Raw genomic sequence first — 27,514 nt, 5'->3', positions numbered from 1 at the left:
GAGCTATTTTCCAGGCGGCGGCGGCGGTGGCGGGGGAGGGGAGGGGAAGGGAGGAGAGGAGAGGAGGGGGCCCGGCCCGGCGGAGCGCACGGCGCGCGCCCAGCGGCTGCGGGACATGGCGGGGGCACGGCGCGGGGCTCAGCACCGCGGTACGTGGGGACGGGGCGGGGATCGGGGGACGGGGTGGCCGCCCCGGGGAGCTGCCGCTGCTGGGAGCCGGCGGGGGGCGCAGCGCGGGGCGGTGCTGCGGGGAACGGCCCCGTGGTGCTGGTGCTGGTGGTGGTGCTGTGTCTCGGTGCTTGCAGGGAATCGCAGCCGCCCGGTCAGGGCATGCATGCGGGTGGGCAGCACGCAGGAGTTACGCTCCCTCTCCCCTGAAGGCATCCAGGATGTTTCTCTTGTCTTTTTTTTTTTTCTGCTCTTCTAAAGCTCGCTGGAGTTTGATGAGGTTGTCCCTGCGGTTGTAACCCGGGGTTTTAGGCGGTGTGTGCACGGCCAAATCGTCCCACGGGGCACCCCTCGCCCTGGCCGTGCCGTGTCAGCCCTGTGGTGAAAAATGCAGTGCTTCTCCACCAGAGCTCACCCCCTTATTATGGTCTGTGTGGCTCCCTCTGCTTTGGTAAACGCACAGCTTTCCCCTCATAAATTACAACAACTCCAGGGTTATTCTTGTTGGTGGTGCTGTGGTATATTCCTACAAGAAGTAGGAATTCCTACAAGAAAGTGTTTTTTTTAGGGTAAACGTAGTCCAAGGGAGCTGTTTGCATGGGGGTGACATGAATGGAAAGGGCTACCTGAGGTTGCGTTGTTGCAACCTTACTTAAAACTGAATTTGCACAGAAAAAGGCTGGCTCTCGTAGTAATTGACCTGTCTCCTCCAGAAGGCAGCGAGCTAAGCATGTGCGTTGGATGTCAAGTTGAGAGGGAAAATCCCGAGAGTTTCCTTGTGGCTTTAAACTGTTGTGCAGGAGGCTGCAGGCTGCGTTATCACGGCCATCCGAATATTCACATGCGTCGGGTACATCTGGGTGTTCTGTTTCAGATAAGAGTTCTTAATCATAAAATCTTTTGTGTGGTTATTTTGCTTAAACTTCAGTCTCTTAGAGGCGAGCGATTGCATTTCAGGGTGCTTTCTTTATAATCTTATTAATATCGTATTAGGTAGGGCCCAGTTGGTGGACCCTTTAGCGTGGACTTGTTTAGAGAATCGGTGTCGTAATGTGGCTTCCAAGAAATGCTTCTGTTTTTGTTAAGGAATTACAGACTGAGGGTGTGATTCCTACCTTCCTTTCACGTAAACCCTTCAGCGAGGGATGCTGCTCCAAGATCACTCTTACCAAAGAACCTTTTTAGTCCCTTTCCTCCCCGCAAAGTGTGTTTGTGCATGGCCGAGGCAGCATCCAGAGGAATCTGGAGGCTGGCTCACGTCTCGCATCGCCCAGGTTTGTGCTGTTAGAGGCCTCCTGCTGAAGCTGTTGGGCTGTGCTTGGCCTGGGTATAACCCTGTTACCTTATCAGACGCAGACTTTGGAGGTTGCGGTCGTGAGATACTGGCAGGAGGTAAGTAGCCACAGTGAACTGCTGAAAGGAGGCAGGTCTCCAAGTTAATAGCTGCTAATTCGTTTGGTTATTAACCTGCAAGCTAGGATGCTCAGGTGGACTTGATGTTAAAGCAAGAGCCTTAGCAGTGGGGTCTGTGTAAGGACAGATTCTCTCTGCTCTTTTTGTACATGAATAACTATGACAGAATGAATTAAATATCCTTTTAGGATGTGTTCTGAGTCAGTCTGAAGCAAACTGTAAAAAAAGAGTAAACAGGATGAGTTTGAGACCTGGTGGACTGAGCTGCTGAGATCTGTGCTGATTTTCCAGTTTGCCTAAATGTCTCGTGTCTACCCCAGTTTCAGAATTGCGTTAGCAATTAGTACAGTGAACTAGTAAATTCGGACAGCTGGGAGCATGCAGTAGCTTGACATGACTTCATCTGTATGAGAGCCCTGGAAAAATGGCTGCTTTAGTCCTTGGGGGAATAGCTAGAATTTCTCTTCTCTTACCCTGGTAATGGTGGCAGGTACATCGAAGAAAGAGAGCAGATGGAAGGGATTAGGAATCAACTGTGTTCAATTACAAATTAAAAAAAAAAAATCTTTGCAACATGTGAAACCTGTCACTCTGTGACAAGGTTCTTGATAGATGGCTGTTCATCGTGTTAGACGTGGCAGGTCACGTTTCCCTGGTGGACAAATAATCCCAGGTGGTATGATGTGCATTTTTCTGGCCTCATTCACGGTGTTTGAAGCTAAGCAAGGGATGTATTTTAGTCTCATCAAAGGACAGTGATGATTTTTGTTACTAGTTGTAAACCACCTCGTCCTGTGACAGCATGTTGCTAAATAGCTTGGTTTTCAGTAGAGACAAGATTCAGACAACTCTGTGCAACTTCCATGCAGCAGGTATATGATTCTTAAGGCTTAGCTAAAGTGGTGGCTTCATTTATTGCTACAGATAGCAAAAACAAACCTAAAAACTCAAAGGGGTACCTCTTTCTTTGCTAAACTATGCATGTCTGACCTGGTGGAACGAGGGAAAGACCTTCAGATGCTAGGGTTTCACCATGAACTCCTAAAATACTGATTCCTGGATCAGGCTGGATAGTGAGCTACTCCTTGAGTAGCTGTCAAAATAGCTCCTGTACTTGCCTCTGTTTCCCCAGGAGCTCCCTAGTGCCTTCAGCCTGAAGGGGAAGTTAGCACTTAGCATTTATGCTGTGGTATTTGTGCCCCGAGGCTTCACCAAGGCCACGGTGCCGGGTCGGGCTGGGCGCTATCTGGGTGTGCTGCGCCTCTTCTCCGTGCAGCTGTGCCCTGCGCCGTGTGGCAGTGCCTGCAAGCTCCTCAAGGTGCCTGCCTCGGTCAGAAAAAGGCTCCCATCGATGGTGTTGGGATCCCAGGGATTTATCAGCTTCCCTGATGATGCTAACCTGTGCTTGGCACCAAGATGCAGTCACTCCGTGCTATTCAAAGTGCCCCAAAACGGTGTGTTTTTCTGTGGTTTAGCTGTTGGGCAGCTTATTTTAATCTTTGAGCTATATCTAGTTTAAAAATTGTATTTAAAGTTTAGCAAATGTATGCTATACCTTCTGGAGCCCTTATACTTTGTCAGCTCTATAAATTAACTCTGACACACTGAATATTTTTCACCAGCTAACGTAGCTGTTAGTTAAGTTAAATAAAGGAGAAAAGCCCACATGCTCTCTCCATGCATACAGCTGGACATCTCTCTTAAATTTTTCAACAAAAATGAAATTTTGATTGCTTTTTAAAGCTTCATGAATACACTAATTGGTGAATCATCTAATGTGCAGTTTAGTTTCAGGAAATATGTAATGGCTCACTAACTTCACGGTTACAAGATTATGCAGACCTTCTGAAAATCTCAGTAAGAAAATGTGTGCAGTGGTGGTGGCGGCTGATATTTTTGGCTGTGAGCGAGGTTGGCTAAAACTCAGTGTAGTTCTGCATCGTCTGCACTAGTTTAGATGGTAGAAAGCCCTTTGAAGAATTATCTGGAAGGAAAAAAGGGTAATCTTACAGGTTTATCTGCTCGTGGGGCCTTGTCCAGGTTTTGTTAGAGATTCGCAGTGAGGAACTTCTCCTGGGTCTGTACCTAGTCCTGGATAACGTGGTAGCTCGTGAAACCTTGTTGCACTTTGGCACAGCTGTGGTTGGTGAGTTCTTCAGCCTTCGCGTTGGACAGCTGCAAGAGGCTCAAAGCCTGTCTGAAAGGCTGGGGCAAGGAGGGCAGATGGAGGCTGCCCGGAGAGGTAGCGCTTCTCGAGGGCGCTGGAGCATCTTCTGCGCACAGCCAGATGAGGTGCGTTCATATAGTCATATGGACTATATGGTTAGCACGTAGTCAGGTAACTATAGCATATGGTTAGCACATAGTCAGGTAACACCCTGATGTGTTACCCCCGAGGTGCTCAAACCGACAGCCTTCTCACACGAAAGCTTGGGTCTCCGCAGGAGGCGCTGAGGAATCGAGCGCTTCAGCGAGCTGCTTCCTTCCTCTGCTGCACCAAGAGGAAAGGTAAATTTGTGCTGCCTCAGGTTTCTTTGGTAGTTTTACTAACGCACGCTCTCATCTGACCAAGATGCCTGAAACACTCTTAGCGTGTTGTTGTAGTGCAGGACCAGGCGTTGCAAGCCCTGATTTCACACGGGAGGAAGCTCTTGCTGTGCTGGGAAGTGCTTCACAAGTTTGTTTCTGAAAAGCGCGTGATGAAAACGAAAAGCGTACCTACAGAGGTGGAATTTAAAAGGTCGCGTAAAAAATGTAAGTATCTTGGGAGCGATATAGAATAGGTTTCCTGCAGCGCTAAATCAGATGACGATTTTTGTTCCTGCTCAGCAGGGTTCTGGTAGTAATTCGTCGGTCGGTGTGGTACCCGCTGAAATCCTTCGGGCCTCAGCACTGGAGGCCAGCCTGTCCTGTTAGCCCTGCATGTGAGGGACGCCGGGGCCAGGCACATGGCACCTTTTAAGCTTCTCTCAGCCAAAGGAACCCCACAAGGGCTTTGGCTGAAAGAATTAGTCTCTGTGGAGACTACAGTAAAACTGCTGGGGATCATCTCCTACAACATTTGTCCTTCAGCAGCAGAGATGTAGGGCGCAGAGGCCGCCTGTGCTGGTTTGAGGTGATTTTTGTTGTGAAACTTGGCCAGCTAGGGATGACAGTGTTCATTAGGGCAGACCTGCGAGTCCCCTGCTTCTGGCAAAGAGCTTCAGCACCAGACCTCCCTCGCCAAGACTCCTCCAGCTTTTGGCGTGTCGAACCCTATCTGCTTTTCTATCTGCGCACCCTCCCCGCCTCCCCCGGGGCCTTGGTTTTGCCGCGGGGCCTGCGAGGCAGTTTGATTTATGGACTGACTTGCTCATGGAAAAAGTACCCTGCTGCTGAGCTTTGTTTTTGGAGAGCTTTTAAATTTGACTGGCCTCTGTGGAGAAGGAAGTATTTTAATTGTTCCAGTCGTGCAGTCAGAGGGCTCTCGTGGATGAAGCGGCCGAGCAGGAGGCTGCAGGCTGGAGCTGAGGCTTTGGCCGGTAGCTTCGGGTGAGCTCTTAATGCTGCCTGGTCACTGTCCTGTTAGCTTAGTTCCTTAATTTTCACCGCTCTGATGGGGAATGGTGAATTACATACATCTTTTTAACATGTTAAGCCTCACTTGGATGGGAGAGGAATTCAATTAAATACACAAATAGCATCTAAAATTGGTGTGCAGTTTAATTACTTCAGATGTGCTGCATAAGTAGTGAAAAAAAGGCAATTTTGTCAAGACATATTTTTCATTTAAAATGTGCTCAGGAAGTCAAAATCTATTGTGCCTTACAGTAGTCCTCACTTCTGTTTCATTGGTTTTACTGCTCAGAAGGGGAAGGTGTTCATGTATTTTAAAGCCACCAAACAGTTTCTCCATTTTTTTTTATTCAGCTGGTCCATTTACCCCATGTAGGCAGGATGGCTGTGAGGAAGCTGTGATCAGGAGAGTGATGCTGCTGCCACCACCCTCTTCCCACCGCCAGGCTGTCCCTGTGAGTTCTCACCAGTCACTTCTACCCATTGGGCCACCTGATGCTCCTTAAAGCTTCAGCAGCAAGCATGAGCTCCTCTAATTTTTGCTCTATTTTTATTTATTTATTTTAATTGCAAGCCAAGGCCTTAATACTGATTGCAATAGTTCTAGGTAGATTTGGATATAAAATGGATTTTAAACTAAAGGATCAGGTCAGCACTGTCTTTAAAAGTGTACATGGCGTATCTGCTGAAGCTCCTCCTAATTACCGTCCTTACGGTCTGGATGCCACGTTTAGCAAGGCAAGGAGTTTGACAACAGGACCTCTGGTTCTTACGGACGTGAGACAAATTACATATCATAATTTAGACTGATGATTAGATTAAAAATACTGTTGATATTGTCTTGGAGAATTTTAAGGTAATACCTCATGGTTTGAAAGGATGTAGAGCTTAGTGATATGGTTTAGTGGAGGACTTGTTAGTGTTAGGTCAGAGGTTGGACTCACTGATCTTGAGGTCTCTTCCAACCTAGAAATTCCGTGATTCTGTGATGTCAGGGATGTGACAGAAACATTTTACCTGCTCTTGTGTTTCTTGCTGGGCACGTGTTGGCCTGGTAAGTCTGCTTGTTAGTGCTTGCTGCCGTTGTTAGTTCATGGCATGGCTTGGCTGTCAACAAACCCCTGTCTTGAGTAAAAGCTGCCTTACATCTCTAGAAACCGTCTGGGGTTATAACGTTGTGCTTGTTGGTTTCTGTTGATGTTTTAGCCATCTCGAGAATGTTTGAAGTAGGCTTTTGGAGAAAATCTGAATTTACTTTGGAAATCTAACGTAGTGTGCATTGCTAAAATTGGGTAGAAGTAGACTTTCTGATTCAGTCTGGCTTGGGGATGGAAAATAAATTTGTGTGCGTGTGTATATATATTGTTAGATATATATATCATATTATTGTTCTTTATAATAAATATAATCTGGCACTTAGTCTTCCAATATGACAATTTCAAAATAATTCATGTCTTTTGGTCTTCTGTGGTGTTCTCATGATTCAATTAACACTTTCTAAAGTTCCTTACTTACATCTACAAGGCGGTGTATATCCCACAGGTATTTTTATGTCCATTGAATTGTACTCTAGCAACTCTATTTGTTTGAATAAGCACAAGGATTCTTTGGGCTTGGCCTGATCTACTGTTTCTCTTTTCTGAAAGTAAAAGGAGGATCTGGGAATCTCAGCATTGTAGAAGTGCTGACATGGCTGTGCTGTCAGCAGGGAGAAGACTGCTTTGCCTTGTGAGTCTGGATTGACCAGTGTCAGTTCTCCTCTGCAGATGGTTTGGGTCTGTTGGGCTCTCAAATTTCGTGGGGTCTGGAGCATCTGCTTAGAGGATTTGAGCGTTGTGGTCAGTAGGGCTGTCAGGCCTACATGCATGTGATGAGGTGGTTTTGTTCCCTCAAATTCCTTTGGGTGTGAAGCAATGGTTAAAGAATTTTTAGTATTTTGGTCAGGAGTGTGACTAAAATTCAAAACAACCAAGTAATTGCACTCACCTGCCGCTCAAAGTTGGTTATGCAGATGAACGATGAGCACTGCAATGAGAGCAAGTTTTTTCTTTGGGCCTTGCTGCTTTGGCAGAACAGATACGGACTGCTTGGAGCCACGAGCAGAATAAGCAAGAGGTTAGGGGCCTTGAGGTCCACGCTGGTACAATAGTTTGTCTGAAAAAGTTGTCACCTTGTATTTTAAATGAATGTTTGGACATGGTATGGCATGTAGTTTTGGAGAAAGCATTTTTTTCTACTGTCAGCTATGAAAAGGTAAGGAATTCAGGCAAAACTGTCTTTCTGTTGGTTAAATTTGTCTCTGGGGCTAGGTCTGGAAGCTAGTTTCTAGAGGCTACGTGTGTAGCCCAAAAGCCTGAAGTCTCCCTGGTTTTGTGCTTTGTTTGGTTCGTCCATCCCCAGATCTGTTGATCACTGTTGTACTTTTTTCTTTTCTGGTGAGAGCTGTTTTTTATTTTATTGTGACTAGTTTTAATCGTGGCTCTAAGAATGGAAAAATTTCTTCTTGACTCTCTGCATTTAACTGATATTGGGAAATCTTCGCTGGTAGTGAGCTCCAGAGGAACTTTACAGCCCTGTTTTCAACAATTCAGCTGGCTTATTTGGGGAGAAAATATATTCTTGCTGAGTGTCACAGATGACACCAGATAAGCTGACGATTTGCTGTTGTACCTCTTCTGTATATGGTTTGTAAGAAATAAATGCCTTTGGTCTTAGTCCTGGAAGTTCTTGCTTATAGGCTCCAAAGTTATGGTATGGGATCACATTTTGTTTCACTTATGCAAATAATTGCCTTGTTTGTCGGGGTAGCAGTAGAAACAAAGAAGCAAAAGATCCACGTAGCCCGTGAATTAATTCTAGGATGTTTTTAAAACTTCAGTCAAACAGGGGAGATGAATCAATTTTGCACCAGGCTCAGCTAATTGTCTTAATGCTCGCGAAGTTAACGTGGCATACCAACAGTATATCTGTGCATAGTTCAGGACTATGTCACCCCTGTGTTTGCTTTAAAGCCTGTAATAAGTGGAAAGAATCTAGATTTGCCAGTTTCATAATTGACAGAGGCAGGTATAATTTCACACGAGTTTCTTAATGGGACATCTGCGATGACATTTTCTGTTTTCCCAGGAAATACAGGCACTAAAATTTTTATTTTTTTTCTCAGAATCCCAGATAACAGCAAGTAAGTGAACCCGAAAATTGTGGAGAAAAGATGGTTATGACGTAAGGAGTTAACATGCTGTTCAGCTGTATCTCACAATTTGTTCACTTCTACGAAATTTCAGAAAATTATATTCCATGTTGTGCTCTATCTGACAAATGTTTGATGCAGCAAAGATCTAAAACGAAGTAGTTTTGCCCTTGCTGTGCAGTACGAACCCAGAAAGAGGTTACTTGTGGTCAGGGTACACGTTCAGTTTTTTCCTGTAAACTCCCTGCTCCTATCTCATTTTGTGAGATCTCACAAATGTTGGGCTTAGTTCGTTCTGTTACTCACAGACTTGCTTTTCTTGGTGCTGTGAAGTTATAGCTTTAATGCCAAAAAATCTACTTTGCAATTTAATTTTGGCTGACTTGATGAGGGTCAGTAATTATAGTTACTGCTTCCAGCAAGTTGAGTTTTTCCAGCAGTCTTTCTATGAAGAATGTGGCTGTGGATTAATGGAACAAAAAATTGAGTCAAAACCTGTTTTTTTCTGCCAAAGTCGAACATAAGAGTAGGTGCTAGTAAGGCTTTCAAAACTGTTACCTAGTTAATTTGCAGATCTACGGTGAGCTGGTGCTCCAGGAAGTGTAAAACTGATTTAATTTAGTGAGAAAGTTATTAGGGTACAGCTCTGTTTTTTAAAACAAAACTCACAGCAATTTTGTGGAAGTTTTTAAACTCTTTGAGACCGATCGCTGTTGAAGCACTTTCAGAGCTTGCTGCCTCTGTGCTTCCTGCCAAGAGCGAGGCTGTCATCTGGAAAGCATGGGACTCTGTCTTTTTTCAAGCTCTTCTGAACTGGGAGAGGACGGTAGGTTGGGGATTGTTGGTGTCAGAATATGCTGCCGACACAGGTCACTCACCGAACAGGATTCCTCCTGTTCTGCCGTGGTAATTCACACACGGGGCTGAGCATCGCGGAGGGGCTGAGCAGGCAGCATCCTGACCGCTGAGCAGTGTACAAAAATACCCAGCTGGTGCCTGGCCTGGAGGATCCTCATTTCATGCAGTTTTGTTAATCTCGGTGAGATTTCCTAGTGCTCAGTGCTCGCTCGTTACAAAACACTTGGTACTGGTGTAAGGAATGATGTGGAGGGACCCTCACGGGTCCCTTACAGCAGGGATTATAGGGGGGGGTTACAGATGTTTAGTGGAAGTGATTGTACCTCAGAGTCTGAGGCTTGGGGAAACTTTGGTGTGATCCCTTAGAGGTTATTGCTAACAGATAAATCTGTTAAAAGAAGGCTCTGATCCCAAACAACCAAGCCTGTATCCCCAGGAACGATTTTCCAGGCTAAGGTGTGTTGTGAATGGCTTATGAACCTCTCCCAGGAGGTACTTAGGGATAAATCCCTGGCTCAGAGGGCTAGTACCCGAATCCTGGGACGAGTAGCTGGGTGTGGGTAGTTAAATGTAATCTCTCGCTGCCTCTATGCAGGAGCCAGCCCTGGGGGTCAAATAAATGCGTGCAGAAGACTGCTCATCAAATGGGTTTGCAAAAAACAGCAAAACCAGCAAACCAGCCCGCCGATATTTGGAGGAGGGTCTGACCGTGGACCAGATGTAGCTATATTCAGCAGTATCCCAGTTTAGGCTGGCTGCAAGTAGTGCTCTTCTCTCTTTCCATCATATTTCAGCTGGCTGAAATTGTCCCGAAGTGGAAGGTCGAGCAGTGGTATGTGAGGTAAGCAGGCAGGGGCCGCGGCTGGTCCTGTCTTCATTTCGGTGTGAAGTTCAGCGGGATGCCCAGCACTGCCTGGCAGAGGGGCAGGAGAGTGAAGAAGAAGCTCTGAGTGAAGAAGGAGAGTGAAGAACCTCTTTGGGCATTGCCTTTTCTTGCTGCTGCATCGGGGGTTAGTGTCACCGGATCGTTTGTCCCTATAAGCAGACAACCAGTGGAGTGTTCAGAGGGGAAGATGACTGCTTTCTGTGTGTCTGCTGGATCGTCCCGTTGTGTCTGACCGAGCCTGACGCTGGTGGTTACAGGTAAAGGAAGGTAACGCCGGCTGGGGCAGCCGTGGCTCTGCATGGCTGACGTGCTTGGTTTCGTGGCACAGCTGTGATCTCCCGCAGCACAGCGTGTTGCTAGGTGAGCGAGAACGGGAGCTCCTACGTGAGTCATCGGTCCCACCGGTGTGCTTCCTCCAGCTCCCGTTTCCATAGATAATAGGAAGCCTTGGACAGTTGTTTTTTTTAAGAGGTGCTGCGTTCGGTTGTTTATAACATTGCTGAGCTGTAATCTTTTGGACTGAAACGCCTGATGCCTTTTCTTTGCCTTGGGTTTAAGTTTGTTTAAAGCGTTCAGCCAAAATTCTTCGTCTGTTTTCAGAAACCGAAGGAGAATAATTGTGCCTTTTTTATGGCAATCTCTTTGAAATATCGTAGCGCACCTCTGAACTGGAACATGTACTTGAAATTTGTCAGCGGGTAACCTCTGGCAGAGAGGTAATGTTTTAATTTTATATGAAGATCTGCCAAAACTGAGCCAATTCTCCTTTTGAAAATTTTTGCTCTGGGCATGCCAGCGTTTCTCTGCGGAATTCCTCGGAGGCTGCCTGCAGTCTGCGTGCTCAGCAGGATTTGCCTTTCAAGTGCCCCTCTGGACCTCAGCGAGCTGTGCGGAGCCTGGGAGCCAGAGCTGTAAGGAAGGAATGGGTCCCCCAAGTTCAGTGAGGGGTGGGGATGCGGTAATGCCACAAAGCAGGGAGGAAAATCTCCTTGGGACAGAACTGGCATGTGGCAGCTCCGGAATCAGGCCTTGTCTCTCCTCCTTTTTTCTCTCGTCAGCTGCCCAGGACCTGCAGACCCCAGCTGGTGCCCTACAGCGATGGTTTCATCCAGCGTGGGGCACGGATCCCAGCATGTGGTGCAGCTGAGCACGGCAAGGATGTTGCTCCTCTTGCTGATGAGCATCTGGGGCTCGTAGCGAGTGCACTCAATCACTTCCTAAGACTGGGGTGAACACATTTGGTCGGTACTGGTTGCTGACAGTCATCCGAAAAAGCTCCATCCTGATTCATTACAGATCTTACAGATCCCGGATAAAATCTGGGAAGGCTACTGAGACGATGAACCTAAAGGTTTTTTCCTTCAGGGATTTCAAATTGGACCACGTTTGGCTGTACTTCTGCAAGGATGTCAGAAGATACTCCTCACAGAGTCCATGCTTACTAAATTTAAAACGTGAGGAGGTGGGTTTTTCTGTTTTTGTTTTTAAATGGGTGAAATGTAACTTTTTGGGACATTTTTTCCTGGAATAGCTTCAGCTTTGAAAGGCTATTTTTGGTAGCTGCCCACGCTGAAAAATTCAGACCAAATGGGTAAGCTGTGGTAAGCCTGTGAACATGGCCTGATAATAGGAAGCAGTAGGTGACAGTGGTTTAAAAATAAAGAAGGCCGAATTTCGAAGACGTATCCCTCTTGTTGGAAACAAGGCTGTAAGCCCACTGAGAAGGCTGAATTCCTCCGGTGCTTTTGAGGTGGCTGGTTCATCCTTTAAGATAGCATTGCTTGTGGATAACGTATAGGATAAAGTAGCTTTTTTTTTTTTTTCTTTTTTTTTTTTTCAGTTCTTCAGACCCTTGAACGTTAATGGCCTGGGAGGAGTTCAAGCTGTGGCTAATCACAGGCCTTCCAGGAAAACTTCTTCCTTTTCCTCCGCTAATGAGGAGGGATAATTTGGCAGTTGTCATTCTTGTGATCACCCTGCTTGCTTTCCACCAGGATTTCCTGGCCCCTCTGCGATGGTGGCTAAATGTAGAAACTGTCACATGTTTTCTCACTGTATCGTTGGGAGATTTGTGTTTTCTAATTCAAGAACCAAATTCCTCTCATCGTGGAGGACGCTTAAGGAGCGTAGCTTCCTGAAATAATTTATTGAACAGGTTTTGCTTGTTTTCTTGGAAAAGCTTATGCAGGGTGTTTGGTGTTTTAAGTAACATTGAGCTGCCCTTTTGCAAAAACAAAGAGGAGAAATAGTTTTGTATTTAATGGTAAGAGTTGCATGGCTCTTGGATCCTGTAAAACGTACAGTATTTTGTTAGGGAAGTCTTAGTTTTTAAGGCTTCATGTTATCTTTTTGTTACACAGTTGTAGCTTTGATTGCAGCTTTTGACATATAGCTTTTGATTGTAGCTTTGATTGTAGCTTTTGACATGCGGGGCAGTAGTTTATCTTCTCAACTTGGTGTGGTGAAATAGCGTCACTCACTCACGTTGTGGTTTTTTGTTGTTTGTCTTTTGGCAATGCTTGCTCTGTCAAGTTCATCATCTGGGAATCACTGTTTGGTTTAGGTTTGCTCGGTTTTATGCGGTGCTGCAAGCTTTCTGCATGAAATGCTTGCTCTTAAATCATTCATACAAGTGAATCTCTGCTTTTATAAGCCTGATTAAGGGGAAAAAAGGTTAAGTTTTACTATTCTTGTGCAGTTGGTAGGGCTGTTGCAAAGATTCACTTTCCTAGTCTGTTCCTTTGCATCTTGGAGTTCCTGCAGCCTCTAACTTAACACTTACCCTTATCAGCCCTGAGACCATAGATCCTTGTTCACCTCCCAATACTGAATGAGCTGTTAAACGTGGTGGGGATTGGACTGGCATTGCAGGTTAGCGAGTTGGCCTTTTGCAGCTAAGCATCTCTTACGGATTAATGGAAGGGCACAGCAGTGAGCCAGTGGGTTCCTGGCCTATGACTAGGTCTTGGAGCAACAGCATGAGCGATCCTCAGTGAAAACTCCAGGCAACTTTAGGATTAGATAGATGACATCAAAAAGTAGAGCACTTCCATCTTATCTTCAGAAGAAGGTAGGAGCTAATCAAACACACACATACCTCTTTCTTAGAAAGCTGTCACCGTGCGGGAAGAGATGGCATGCTCAGTTAACATGCGCCGGTGCTTCTTTGCCAGAATACATGCTTTATTCACATCGTTCTGATGTAACTGATTGTGTTATGTAAGGCCAAGGAGAAAGGCATAGCCACACCTTGACAAGAGTTATCACCTCTTTGTCATCTTGTTATGACAAATCCAGCTGCTTAAAGATAACCTAGTAACATAATATTTAAGTTAATGCTGCAGTTCCGATGGATTGATGCTTTTAAGAGAGACCTCGTTTTTTTACCAGTGACTGCTCAGCCTCTGATGCATACTCTGTGCATAGTGATAGCCTTATGTTTTGGCAACAGCAGGAATTAGGTTTTCTGCTTGAAGCTTTTATGGTGCACCCTGATATTTGGCCATACTCGTGCTTTGAATTGTGAGCATCCAGTGCCTGTTCTGCATGGCACAAGAAGAGAGTAACATTCTCTTTTTTTTTTTTTAATTTAATGACACATAAGTCGTCTTACTCTTGAGTGCAAATTCATTAAAGTTGTCTTTGTGTAAAGGCCCAGATCACAAAAGGAGAGCAAGCACTGCAAAGAGCTACATTCTTTGCTTTGCTGTCACTGAGAAACGTTTTGTTGCTGTTAGAGCAGTAGCTTGAAACTTAGTGGTTTGTGATCTCCTTGCATTGAGCCTTTTTCTTTTAAAGATTGCTAAAGGATCTTTTAATTACCACTCTTTCACATCACTATCAGTTAAAGGAATAATGCTTTTATAGGTCAATTAAAAACAAAGGGGCTTGCTCCCTGGCTGTTAGGGTGAGTTTGTCCTAGTGGCACCCGTGTTTCATGGCCATCAAGAGATTTCACTACAACCTCTTGTTTTCACCAACTGCAGAATTCTGCAGTAACACTTTTGGACTGAAACATCTTTCATACAAAGACTACATCCAATTACTGGCACTTCCAAATCTCTAGTTAGTTAGGTTATGGAAATATTCACCCTACTGTACATGGTTGGAATTCTTGACTAGCTAAAGTAAAAGTATTCAAATGTGAAACCAAAGCACTTAAATTAGTTCTGACTTCAAATATTTACACTTAAAATATCTTGAGCAAATAATGAAAATCTTTGGTGTTCATGCAATGTATGTATAGGTCATGTATACATGCACTTATGTATGTGTATATATAATTAGATACTTGTTGGGTCAGTAATGTAAAACTCTGGTAAAGCTAACTGATACATTTTTTCCCTTATTTGTAAGAAAAATCTCTTAAACTCAGGGGCTGGACCTGTAAGGATAATGCTTCAACTTTTTTTTTTTTTATGCTTAAACTATAAAAACATGAAAATATTAAGGGCAGCATTCAGTGAATTAGAAGCTTTTTGCAAATCACAATATCATACGTGATGAAAATCAAAGCGCGTTCAAAGTGTCTTTCCGCACGTCTGGAGGTCCCGCTTGAAGTTGTTCATGCAGTCTGCTTTCAGCTAGCATCCAGAATGCTTGGTTTTTAAACTTTTTTCCTCCTTAAAGATGCACTACAATTTGCTTTGTGCTGAGAACTGCCATCGCACATGCTTCGTATGTCCATTCTTCTGGCGTCTGAGCCTGTAATTTCAAAGTTGTCATAATACACTTCAGCTGGCTCTCGTTGGCGATTGAAAACCTTAATTTCAGCTCCGTGCCAATGTCGTGCTAGTGTTGGTGTTGCAGTTGCTGTGCCGCGGCGAGCTGGGGTGGGCACAGTTCCCCGTACCCAGCCGCAAAGCAGGGGCTCCTTTCGGCTCCGTTCAGCCAGCGGCTTGCAGGGAGCGTGGTTCTGATAGCTCTGGCTGGCTGTGGCCTAGGATGAAGTAGCCTGGGGATCAAAGTGAACGCATGAAACAGGCTAGAGCTGCTGGCAGCCTTCCAGCCACTGCTCTTCCTTTGCAGGGTTTGTATTCTTTTACCTTCCCCTGCCCGGCCTGGGGAGCCAGGTGCTTGCTGCCAATTAGTCTTGTCAAGACAGCCCAGAGCTTCTCCTGACAAGCCTGACTGCTGACAGCAGCTGTGGGGTAGTCCTGAGCAGGATTTTAACTCCTTGCTTGCCACGTGTCTGCAGGTTAAAGCCACAGGTTTCCTTCTGCGCTTACCCAGACACGCTTCTATGTTATGAAAGCATGCTTTATATGGGAACTGATGGGAGAGAACTGGTGACGCAAGGATTTACTCCTGAACTTCTCCCCCAGGAGAAGGCAGGGTGGGAGCTGGATCATTTTGAAGGTCACTTTGCAGATTGTGGATGCTATCAGAGCTGCCCATCCTTGGCCACCTTTCCGCTTGACGCACGGCGCGGCTGTGGCTAGATAAGAGACCGGCCTGGTCCAGTGCTTCCCTCCTCCTTGCTGGAAATTTAATTTCTTCAGTATCACAGTGGCACAATGGACCGACTTAGTGGCTCTGTATTAATACAGCTGTACCATAAATTGCAGCTAAATTTTCGTATTTCTTAAACCCATCAAGCCATTCATGCTGCTGCCTTTGCAGCTCATTTTTAGCCATAGATCTCTCCTGAGTTTTCTTGTTGTCTTTTACACCTGCATGTGACCTTGCTACTATCTAGTGCTTTGTTCCATTAATGTTGGCAGTGAACAAAAAATACAGATGCTACCCGTAAAGCCTTGGTGGGTATGGGCTTCTTGCAGCACAAATGGCAAACTTATGAACTGAACAACTCATCGTGAGAGAGGTGTTTTGTTTTTTAAGTGCATGTAGCAGCATTTAGTTTTCGGTATAACACTGACTTTTGTCTTAGGAAATAGGCCCTGATTTCTCAAGAATTGCAAAGCCATCACTCTCTTCACTTACGTTTGCAGAAACCTTTGAACTTTTTGGTCCATTTCACTCAAATTTGAAAAGAGGGCAGTGTTCCTAATAAGCCTTCCAAATTACACGAATATCAATACTGTTTTTCCTACGTAGTCACCGTTGTAGGTGCATCACTAGAGAAAGACAAATCAAACTTTTAAATCAATTTGTGATGCAGCAGCCAGCTAGTTACTATTAGACAGTATGGTCTTTTACAGGGTCAGCTAGAAAGGGAACATGGGAAGCAGCTGGGTGCATGAAGAGCTGCGTAAAGGAGATGGTTATTGGGGGGTTGGTAAAGGTACTGTGACGAGAGACATTACGCAGGCTGCTGGGGTCTTGAAAAATGTAGGACATTGAGAGGAATAAGAAATAAGACTGAAAGAGTATAAATGGACCCCAGAACAGAGGAGCTATCTGCAAGATGGCTGATTTGCAATGAAAATGCTCTATTTACAAAATAACTTGGCAGTTTCTACTGAGCTAGTCAGGGATGTGTGCTATGAGACTGACCCATCTTTTCAACTTCGCTTCCCATTTCCTTGGCTTTAGAGAGGCACAGCTATTAAGATAGGCTTTTCCTCAACTCGTAATGCCCTGGAATTACATACAAATAAGCATCAGATGATGACTGATACCAGTTTGAGACCTGTTTGTGTTTTAGAACTTGACAGAGGAGAGCATGCTTTGTTAGCATTCATAAAAGTGGGAACAAATTTTGCCCTGCTGGGGAAGAGGTCCGTAACCTTTTCTAAGAAAGCTTCTAATGGCTTTTGCAGGGGTCATCAGAGGGCTGCCGTGCTTAGCTTGAACACCGCCTGGAACAATTCTGCCCACGTTTTGAAAACAAACCACCAATTATACATACGTGTGTGTGTGTTCAGGAATACTTCTACGTAGCAGTAGAGAAAGCATTATTTCAGTGAGTCACCTGGAGTTCCCTTCTCTAGCAGATGTCTTCCTTTACCAACTTAATGCTTTTTCCATTTCTTTTACAACTGATAAGGTGACATTACGCTGTTTCCTACTTACGGTGTGTGGAGGTCATTTAAAGAAAACTGTTTCCTTTTAATGTTGCTCGTTTGGATTTTTGTTATGGTGAGTGGCCATCAGGTTACTGCCTAAGTGATTTGAGGGTGTCTTTACTTGGAGCCGTGGGTATTCTCAGTAGATCAGTGCAGCATTACTTCTTCCTTAACACCTGAAGCTTCTGCTTGCAGTGCCTAGTTCTGTGATCCTCGTATAATTACTTTGCTCATCAGAGTTGTATTATTATCTGCTAGGCTTGTATAAGTACAGGAAAAAGTACTTCAGAAACAAGCCTCTGTCTATTTTGGTGCAGTGTTGTTCACATGCTGTTCTTCCATTCATGCTTTTCTCTTTTAGGAATTTTGGATCTCATGAAGAGAAGGGAAGTGGATGGCAGCTGTACAGTGTTTTATAATCTAACACGTGAACACATGCAGTCCTGACACTGTCTTTCTGAACCCCAAAGCCTAACAAGGGGATACAAGGACTTATCCCTCCCACCATTGAAAAAATCTCAAAGCAGGATTTCTGAACTGAAGTTACCACGTGTGTAGCTGCTTGGAAAGAAAGTGGCAGAACATCAGCTATGCAAGCTGAGAGTGCTTTTTGCTCATTGTGAACCTGCACCAAGGAGGGGGAGGATATTACTGCTTACTTTCAGGTTGAAACAATGGCAAATACCATAATTTTTCTTTCACTTGACACTGCCAAGTTAAGTCCTTGAAACTTGTAGCTTTCGGTGTGCTTTAGCGGGCTGCAGAGTGTTTTGTGTTCCAAATAAACCTGGTCAGTGGCTGAACTTTCAACCTGAGTGTTCAGAGAAGTCGCTCAAATACAGTCCTCATCTTTGCAACCAGAGCCCCATGTCTGATGAAGATACAGACGTCAGGTGAAACTTCTTTTCAAAGTACCCATCTCGTCTGTTAATAGCGGGGGCAGAATGAACCAGAGCAGCTGTGGAAGGAAGCAGACTTGCCCTGGCTGTTACTTCCCCTCTCCTCATCCGCACCTCCCTTGCATTAACACGAATGTTTATAAAGAAGTCAAATAAATAAATAAAAAATGGCATCAATGATTGAGACTTTTCTGATAATTAGTTTTAGTCTGGATCAGTTCCTTGAGCTGGCTGGCTGAGCAGCCGCACGGTGTACAGACCATGTCCTGTACCGGCACGTGTGGCCAGGAGGGGGCTGCTGCCATTTCTTCTGGTTGCAGTGCTGCCTTGGTGTGGTGTTGGAATTGTAGCTTGATATCCTTTACCTTTTTGGGCGTAGTGGCTGTCTCTGGTTGGGGAATTTGGACCTTCAGATCATTCTCCCTACATCACTGCGCTTTGAACTAACCAGAGCCTGCAGCTAACTTACTCCTTCTTTTTTTTTTTAAGAAACATTTCTAGGATTTCAGCAGCAATTCATTATTTCTGAAATGTGCATTGGAAGGGAGGAAATGGCTTCGTGATCCTTAGCATTGCCTTTTCTCCCTTCCTCAAGTGGGTTCCTTCAGAGGGTAGGAGCTGGCCAGCCCTCCTCATGTTTTCGCTGAGTAAGGCTGGGGAGTGCTGCTGTGAGCAGCCCTGTCCCTGCGGCTGGGGGAGCACAGCCCATAGCAGGTGCTGGGCAGTATGAGAATAGGGCAGTAACCACCTCAGCAAGCGTGCCATGGTGCAGGAGGGCAACGTCTTCTTTAATGGGGTCTCTCATCCTTGTGGGGTGAATTTTGACTCGTAGGAGTTGTCTGTCTCTGTTCTCTTCCAATGTTTTATGTTCTCGTTGTCTTTCAATGTGTTGAAACTGTTATAAGGTGAAAACAGCAAACCAGAGAATTTGGTAGGCTCTTGTTTTTGAAATAAGCACCTTTTTAAGGTGTCCTACATCACATTGTGTTATGACTTCTGTGAAGATGGTACATTTTTAGGTGTTATTTTGAATGTAACTTACTGTATCATCTATTTTTCAAATGAAGTAACGCTGTGAGATTGAGACAAGCACATTGCCTCTAGGACACAGCCCAGCTGGCACACAGAGTGGCCCCAGCTCTAGCTGGATGCTGTGACACTTCTGGGAAGAACAGCCCGAGTTTTCACTGTAACCTGTTGGTATGAGGCGCTTAAGTGCTATTAAACTAATGGCTTGCCTACCTTTTTTTTAGTTTCATCATTTATCCACCCAAAATAGTTGGATATGGTGCTCCTACAAACTTCCTGGCTTTCGATGTGTCTCTGAACTGGTTGCAAGAGGGGATATAGTGTCACTGCATCTGTAATCCCTTCTGAGTGCTTACTACCTGTTATTTTTAAGATAACTTATGCCAATTTAAGGGAGACAATTTATTTTTAGTTGGAAGGGGATTGTTTTGGAAATGTTAGTATAACTTTTTCTGAGAAAATTTACCGAGTGATGAATTCACTTTGTGGATTTTGATGGGATTAAGTTTATTTTTTGTTCAGGCTAAAATAACCTTTTCCAAAGATAACTTTCTCAGGCAGTGCTCCTTTGGAAGACCAGGATGGCTTTAGGGCCAGTTCAGAAATAATTTGTATTTTGTCGACCTCAGCGCTGCCACAAGAAACCCGTGAAACCGCGAGTCTGTTGCGTGTTGATTTAAACCAGTTTGAAATTACTAGATGGAATACCAAATACCTTAAGAATGACTCAAGTTGCATTCTAACACATGATTGAGAGGTTTAACCGAGACAGTCACCCAAATTCAGGAAGCTGTTTTCCATTAGCAAAGGATGGCTCCTGAAGCAACCAGTGCCTCGCGCAGGCAGCGCCTGGAGCAGGCCGCTCTGGCTGGCACCGAGCGATGGCAGCGGCACAAGGGCTTAAACTAGGAACCGTACGTACAGCATGAAACTTCAAGATCAGCCTCCCTGTACTTTTAAGGTTTTTAACGAGCTAAGAGGTCAGTGTGCGTCCCCCCGTGCCACGGGTGCTCAGTGAAATGGCTTTGCTTGGAATGTGGGTATGTCCTGCTAGGCCTGGCTGATGCCACGGTTTAGCTAAGGCTTTGCTGAGAACTGTACGGCCCGTATTGTAGGGCTTTACTTCTGTTTGCTCTTTCAAGGCCTTGCTCTGAATCAGCTCTACTAGTTCGTAGTGGCTGAGCTATTGTAGACTTGCTGGAAAAATACAGGGGGTGGGAGGGGAATGTGTATGAACTTCATTGTTGCGAAAAGAACTTCACCTTTGGCTTAATCTTAGTTTTGTACTTGTAACTCTGCTCTCTGGAAAGCTTATTTTTATGGATTTTTTTTTTTTTGACAGTATTCACCAGCCTCATTTCAAAAGCGTTTAATCAATCTTAGTGCTTCCATAGGTGAATGGAAGCTAATAATGTGTGGTACTGTTCTGACATTACTCTGAAGTTTCTGCTGAGGAGCGTTAACTTCTGATATCCATGTAGTAATGATCAAGCCTGTAGTTTTTATTTCAGTAAATATGTCATGTTCAAGTATGCTAATACTTAAATGCAGAATGGAGAGAAGAATAACTCATCAGTGTGTTAACTCCTTCTGCTGTCCTAGGCTTGGTTCTGGTGTGCAGAAGCAAACCATTTTCTCTGTCCTGTTCCTGCTAGACTTGACAGTGGCATGAGCATACTGTGCTAAAATCCCCTAATGCCTCTTGGATTTCTGAAAAACAATACGATCATTATTTTAGGGAAGCGCTGACCTACTCTTTTACTAAAGAACTTGCCTTGCATTCCACGTACTTTCCCCTTTTTAGAATCACGGTTCGTATTCCTCTTGCTTCACAATCACGTAACATCCTTGTGGCAAGTATAGCAGTTGCTTACCTGGAAAAGTAATATTAGAAAAGTGTATTTTTAGCTGCCTTTTGATGTGATGTAGCAGCTGGAAACAAGGAGGGGAGGCAGTATGTGGGGATCTGACAGCACTGCCAGCCACAACATGGGAACCACTGCTTTGGACTTGAAACCAAAATGTGGGGAAACCATTTTTACAGGCTGGAGTGTGCCCACTGCGTCTGGCACTGCAGTGATCCAGGTGTTGTGACTTTGCTTTTATTTCTTAAGCTTTGTTTGAGGGTCCTCCCCAGGCTTCTATCTGACAAACGTGGTTAATGGATGAAAAAAGTTCTGTGAAGCCTTTTATTGGCACTTGTATACTTATTTATGCTTTATTGTAAGCAGGCAGTTCGTGCACACGTAGAAGGCATAATTAGTGAAATGTCCCTTTAATACATCGACAGATTGTAAGTATCAAATTGAAAAGTTACTCAAACAACTAACAAAAATACCGTTTTTTCTTTTTGTAGTAATCATGTCCACAACTGAGAGAAGGCATCTAGCAAGTTCATGTTGAGGTATTTTCTCAAGTCAAGACACAGCAGTGGCTCATGCTTTTCTGGGTAAGAATGCTCTTGACTATGACAAAGTAATTGACCTTTTAAATTTAACTTTCAAAAAATAGTTTGTTAAGCCAGTATGGTGGGGATTTTGTGGATGGATGGATTTTATTTTATTTTTTTGAGTTTTTGTTTGTTTTGGGAAGTTGTGGGCACGTATAAAGGACTTCGAACCCATCCAATAGCCTGAAGGCATTTTAGACTAATAGTGCGAAGGAAGAGCAATAGTGAGCAATAGTGAATAATGTATGACTGGTCAGAAGAGCAATTCTGAGTCATTGTCACAAACATATGTATAGTTCCTAGCCTTCTTTCCCAAGGGAAGGGAGATTATATATTGTCTCTTCATTTTCGCTTCCCAAAACTTCAAAATTTGTTGGCTGGCTTCAGCTGAATTATGACAACGGGTTAGTAGGTGTCACAAAGATAAATTTATATATCTTGGTGGCTTGAAAGAAGAAGAAATGGAGAATGTGAGAGAAAAGTGGGTAGAACTTAACCTTATATATACGGTGTTGACAGGCAGACATATCAAACGTATGCTGCTTCTGCGTAAGTGTGGATAATCTGAGAGACTCCACAAGCAGCTCTGATTATTGTGATGGCATGATAGGTGCTTGTGTAGTTCCTACAAATCTGTACATGGTCTGGTGTAATTAGTTCTGCTGCTCTTAAAACTCCTCCAGTCTTCCAGCTTGGTCCAGACCACTCCAGAAAAAAATAATGTAGCAGTTTGTTAAATTAGGAGGATGTTCCTCACTCGTGCTTACACACTTTCACTTTTAACATATGCACAGAACTCTGTAGAGTCTGCTACATGTAAGACTTCCTGTCTTAGCTAGTTTTTCTCTATCTAAAAGTTACTTGAAAAAGTGTCTTCCTTCTTAACAGCCGCTTGGGTTTTATTCAGATTATCATCAGCACTGTGTTCTAGGTAACTTGCACCAGCAATCTACAGAGGCTGTTAACATCTGTTTTTTTTTTTTTTTTCTCCTTCCGTCCACCTCCCTGAGTCCACACTAAGTTTTGAAGGTTTTATTTTATGTAATTAGATGTAGATACCTAGCTTACTGGTTTTGCTGAAGTATTTGAGGAAGGAATGGGGGAAAAATCTTTTCTATTCCCATAGCAGTTAGGAAGAATTTCAAGTCATCTGTTCGTAATTCTCATGTAAGCCATACCTCTGACTTATCCTCAGTGCCAGTGGATTCTGCTACAGTCATAGGCTTACAGCTGTGCTTCTATCTTAAGGGGCTTCTAGACTGGATTGCTAGACTATTGCTTCCTCGTCTGTCATCCATGTTATTTCACAAGACCCAGTGGGTTTGATCTCTGTTTTAGATTCTTGTCTAGCTGGGGGGGGGGGAGGTAAAAAACAAGCAAACAAAAAAAAAAACAAAAAACAGCAGCAACAGAGGAATGTTACTTCAAAATAATACATGTATATATCCATACAAGTGAGCAGTTTCCATTAAGAGTTAAATATGATGACATGTTTTAGTTCTTTTAAGTTCAGCACTTCTCTCAGAACTTAATTAGATCTAATTTAGTTTGGCATCGCCTGACTTCTCAGTACAGAATTAACCTGTTTCTGTGTCCTAGGGCAGTCCTGTGATTTTGGCAGTCCTGTTCCAGTTATCAGACTATGTTTCTGAAGAAGCAGTTGCAGAACACACACTGCTAATGTGTTTATCTCTTTGCTGTATCTCCATGATTCACTATCACTGTTTTTGCTGCAGAGCTGCTTTCTTTTTAAGTGCTCTTACTAAAGATTGAAGAGTTTCTTGTGCTCTTTCATGACTTGAGTAATAAGGCCAGATGTTTTTTAGATGTATGTACGCATAGATGTCTGTCTGGCTGTTACTAATGTATTAGAGGCTTTATAATTCTAAAGTTTTGCTGATACTTTATTGCTTACTTTTTTTTTGTGTGAATGCTGAACACTCCAAATTTCAATTTTTGTGCAATTTCATCTTGTCTTTTGTAACTGTTCTCATAGCTAAGAGTCACCAAAATTGTTCTTTGTCAGGATTTGTTTTATTACTACCTACTTGAAGCTTATCAGGCAGTCATATGTTAAATGTGACACCTAAAATGAAGAATTTGAGATCGTATTTCCTGTCTGTCAAGTGCAATTATGCAGCTCCACCTAAATTTTTAATCATCTGATGAAAGTACAGAGGGGGCTGTAAATCAAATGTTTGTAATTTCCAAAACATTTTCTTCTAGGTAATTTTTCTGAGTCTCAGAACGGTGTGATGCCTGCCAGTGCTACGTATTTGTGCAAGTGTGAGGGCACTTCAGCTGTAGTGTGTTCAGTCTGTAACTTAATTGATAACTGAAGGTGTGCTCTCATTTTTCAAACAGTTCTATTACAATATTTTTTCTTCTTTTGAATTTAGATAACATAATCCATGGATAAAGTGGGAAAGATGTGGAACAATTTCAAATACAGGTGCCAGAATCTCTTCAGTCATGAAGGTGGAAGCCAAAGTGAAAATGTGGTTGTGAATGCCAGTAGTTGCTCATCTGCTAAAGACAAAGCTATCCAGATAACTGGTGTGGCCCAACAGCAACCCAGCAGCCCTTTGAGAGAAAACATTGCTTTGCAACTAGGTTTAAGTCCTTCCAAGAATTCGGCAAGGCGGAACCAAAACTGTGTCACAGAAATTCCTCAGATTGTTGAAATAAGCATTGAGAAAGAGAACGACTCATGTATCACCACGGGAGCGAGGCTTGCTCGCAGGGACTCTTACTCTCGGCATGCTCCTTGGGGTGGGAAGAAGAAACATTCCTGCTCTACCAAAACCCAGAGCTCCTTGGATACGGAAAAGAGATTTGGTAGAACGCGAAGTGGTTTGCAGAGGCGGGAGAGAAGGTATGGGGTGAGTTCTGTCCATGATATGGATGCAGTATCGAACAGGACAGTAGGCAGCCGTTCCCTGCGACAGCGTCTCCAGGATACTGTTGGGCTGTGCTTTCCCATGAGAACTTACAGCAAGCAGTCCAAACCTCTCTTCTCTAACAAAAGAAAGATCCACCTCTCTGAACTGATGCTTGAGAAATGCCCTTTTCCTGCAGGCTCCGATCTGGCTCAGAAGTGGCACCTGATCAAACAGCACACAGCTCCGGTGAGTCCACACTCAACCTTTTTTGATACGTTTGATCCTTCCTTGGTCTCCACGGAAGACGAAGAAGACCGGCTGCGGGAGAGACGCAGGCTCAGTATCGAAGAAGGGGTGGATCCCCCTCCCAATGCCCAAATACACACTTTTGAAGCTACAGCACAGGTTAATCCATTGTATAAACTGGGACCAAAGCTAGCCCCTGGTATGACTGAGCTGACCGGGGACAAAAATCTAACCCCTCCAGGAAACTGCGACTCTGAGGAGGACACGACAACGCTCTGCCTGCAGTCACGCAGGCAGAAGCAGCGTCAGATGTCCGGAGAGAGCCACGGCCACATCAGCAGGCAGGGGGCTTGGAAGGTGCACACTCAGATCGACTACATCCATTGCCTTGTGCCAGACTTGCTGCAGATCACAGGTAACCCCTGCTACTGGGGCGTGATGGACCGCTACGAGGCAGAAGCACTTCTGGAGGGTAAACCCGAAGGCACTTTTTTGCTCAGGGATTCTGCGCAAGAGGACTACCTCTTCTCTGTGAGCTTCCGTCGCTATAACCGATCGCTACACGCACGCATTGAGCAGTGGAATCACAACTTCAGTTTTGATGCCCACGACCCCTGTGTGTTTCACTCCTCCACTGTCACAGGGCTTCTGGAACACTACAAAGACCCTAGCTCTTGCATGTTCTTTGAACCGTTGCTTACCGTGTCCCTGAACAGGACCTTCCCCTTTAGTCTGCAGTATATCTGCCGGGCAGTAATCTGCAGGTGCACTACGTACGATGGAATCGATGACCTTCCTCTACCTTCAATGTTGCAGGACTTTCTAAAGGAGTATCACTATAAGCAAAAAGTCAGGGTGCGATGGCTGGAGCGGGAACCTATAAAAGCAAAGTAAACGGAAATCAGAATCCCCAATAAGCTTACAGAATATGCTTTCTTGTGTGTTACAGTTTAACTGCAGCGAACGCACCAACAACGTCTAGCTTTTTTGCAATATCCTATTTAAGCTGAGTGTTAGTATCCTGTCAGATGCTGCCTGCTGTTAATCAAACTAAGTTGTGATGCCTCTTGGAAACAATAAGCAGACACAATTCTGCACGTTTTTCATTAAGGCCTAATGAAAATATTTTTGCTAATTCCTGAATATTTTGTTTTTATAGCTGTAGTAATTGGATGAAGAAACTATGAGGCATTTTCCGTGGGGCATTCATGTGATGCTAATAAAGAAAGACTTTATTGGAGGAGCATTTTTGCTAATATTTGAAGTATTTTTTTAAAATACCTTCTTGAAAACTTTTCACTTCTCAAAGTACTAATTTAGCTCGCGGATAATTTTGCAGATAGTAGTGAATAAGAGTATTTTCTTTCAATCAAGAGCAGTTCACTAGAAGCAGGGATGGCCTGCAGTCCATTAAGAGTTAACGGCCTTTTGATGCTAGCAGATGAATCATGCTTTTCTCAGTGTATAGGGTTTCCTAATCGTTAAGACTTGAATATGCCTGCTCAGTACTGTAATTCTATTTTAAACACTTGGAGATTTAAGTGGCATTGTTAGCAAAAGTAATGCTGTCTTGGACAGTTAAATACCTTCCAGCGTGAATTATTGATTCGGTGGCAGGGCACAGAGTTAGATTACTGCCATGAAACAACAGTTTGTGTGTTTTTCTAAAGCAGAATTTGGTGGCCTGACCACTCGTCATTTACAATGGAAGGTAATAGTGAAGAGAAGCAATGTTTTTTATTTAAAGTGTCTGATATTTTTATGGAGAAAATTACGAGTGGTTGAATTATTATAATCAGAATACAAAATCTGACATATCTGAAATAAATGTCAGGTTTCAAAGGTACTGTTACACTTTATTTGTAAATATCTTTCCATTTGCGCTTTTTTAAATGTTTTAAAGTAATATGCACTGATAATAGTTTCAACAGATTACTTGGAAACAAAATTCTAAGTTCTGTTTGCTTATTTAATTGGAGATGGAACTTAAAATAGTTCCGTCTTAGACATTTTTGCACTAAAATTTTGTTGGAATGCCCTGTCCCGTTTCATGTTTTGTACCAATTACGAGTGCTCCCTAGTTTCTTTACCAGCTGCTACAGTACGTTATTACTTACTTCTCTATGGCAGTGACCTGTGCGAGGTAGGGAACATCTTGGCTGCAAGTACAATAAACGTTATTCTTGTATGCTACACTAACCCTTCTATTGATGTATTTTTCTGCTTGCTGTGCCTTGTTCTGGCTTTTTGTGCTAATAAAGTACAGTATGTTCAGTGTTATACTTGTATATCTGCTCTGTTTTTATATATTCACGTAACCTGTAGCAGTTAACTGAGTTTTTAATAGGCTTTTCTTAGTCCTTAGTGTAGGTAATATTGGCCAGCACGCCATGCTCCTGCCTGGGTTTTGTTATGTTGCTTATCAGAAACCCGACGGTGTACACCATTGAATGTTTCTGTAGTCACGGCGAAATAATGAACTTGTCCGCAGGCATAGAGCATTTTAAAGTTTTTTGTAAAGGATAAATGTTAAGCAAAAAAAAATATTCTAAAACATTATTGATCCCCTGTAATAGTTGCTGAATGTGTTTTAGCTTGTTATATAGCTAACTGCTAAGCTTAATATTTTGATACTCCCCACTGAGCAAGGAATGGTTATTCCTCTAAATTGACAGTACAGCAGTGGCATTTGTTCACTTTTAGACTATTGTAATAAATAGATGTACACACAAACTGGCCAAATGTCCTGTTTTTACCAAAGAATACTGTCAATTTACGTTGGGGTATTTTGTAGTGGAAATCAGAGTGGAGAGGCGCAATTTCTGTTCTATCAAATATTTATCCTAAACTATGATAAACACTATGATAAACCAAAGTATTTGACAACTTCATCGGAACTTATGTAGTGTATACATTTATGTTGGTGGAGCTTAAAACTTTTACGTCAACAGTGTCGTCATTTTTTTCCTGA

The 27,514-nt window shown here is 43.7% G+C and overlaps 1 protein-coding gene across 3 annotated transcripts; it reads left to right on the top strand.

Annotated features, from left to right (window-relative positions):
• The first annotated feature begins 32 nt into the window (after positions 1-32).
• On the top strand, positions 33-27,276 carry SOCS5 (suppressor of cytokine signaling 5). 3 transcript variants are annotated; one of them, XM_084514864.1, is made up of 4 exons: positions 92-149; positions 17,400-17,931; positions 21,323-21,415; positions 23,815-27,276. In XM_084514864.1, the coding sequence occupies exon 4, from the start codon at positions 23,827-23,829 to the stop codon at positions 25,435-25,437; it is 1,611 nt and encodes a 536-aa protein (XP_084370990.1). In that variant the 5' UTR covers positions 92-149; positions 17,400-17,931; positions 21,323-21,415; positions 23,815-23,826; the 3' UTR covers positions 25,438-27,276. The 3 variants fall into 3 exon arrangements, with proteins under 3 accessions (XP_084370988.1, XP_084370990.1, XP_084370989.1); XM_084514862.1 differs by lacking the exon at positions 17,400-17,931 and having other exon boundaries at positions 33-149; XM_084514863.1 differs by lacking the exons at positions 92-149; positions 17,400-17,931 and adding an exon at positions 5,491-5,591.
• Positions 27,277-27,514: the final 238 nt, after the last annotated feature.

This window comes from Aythya ferina (assembly GCF_964211825.1).
Source record: "Aythya ferina genome assembly, chromosome: 3".
Lineage (NCBI taxonomy): Eukaryota > Metazoa > Chordata > Aves > Anseriformes > Anatidae > Aythya > Aythya ferina.
This window is presented reverse-complemented; position numbering and strand designations above follow the sequence as displayed.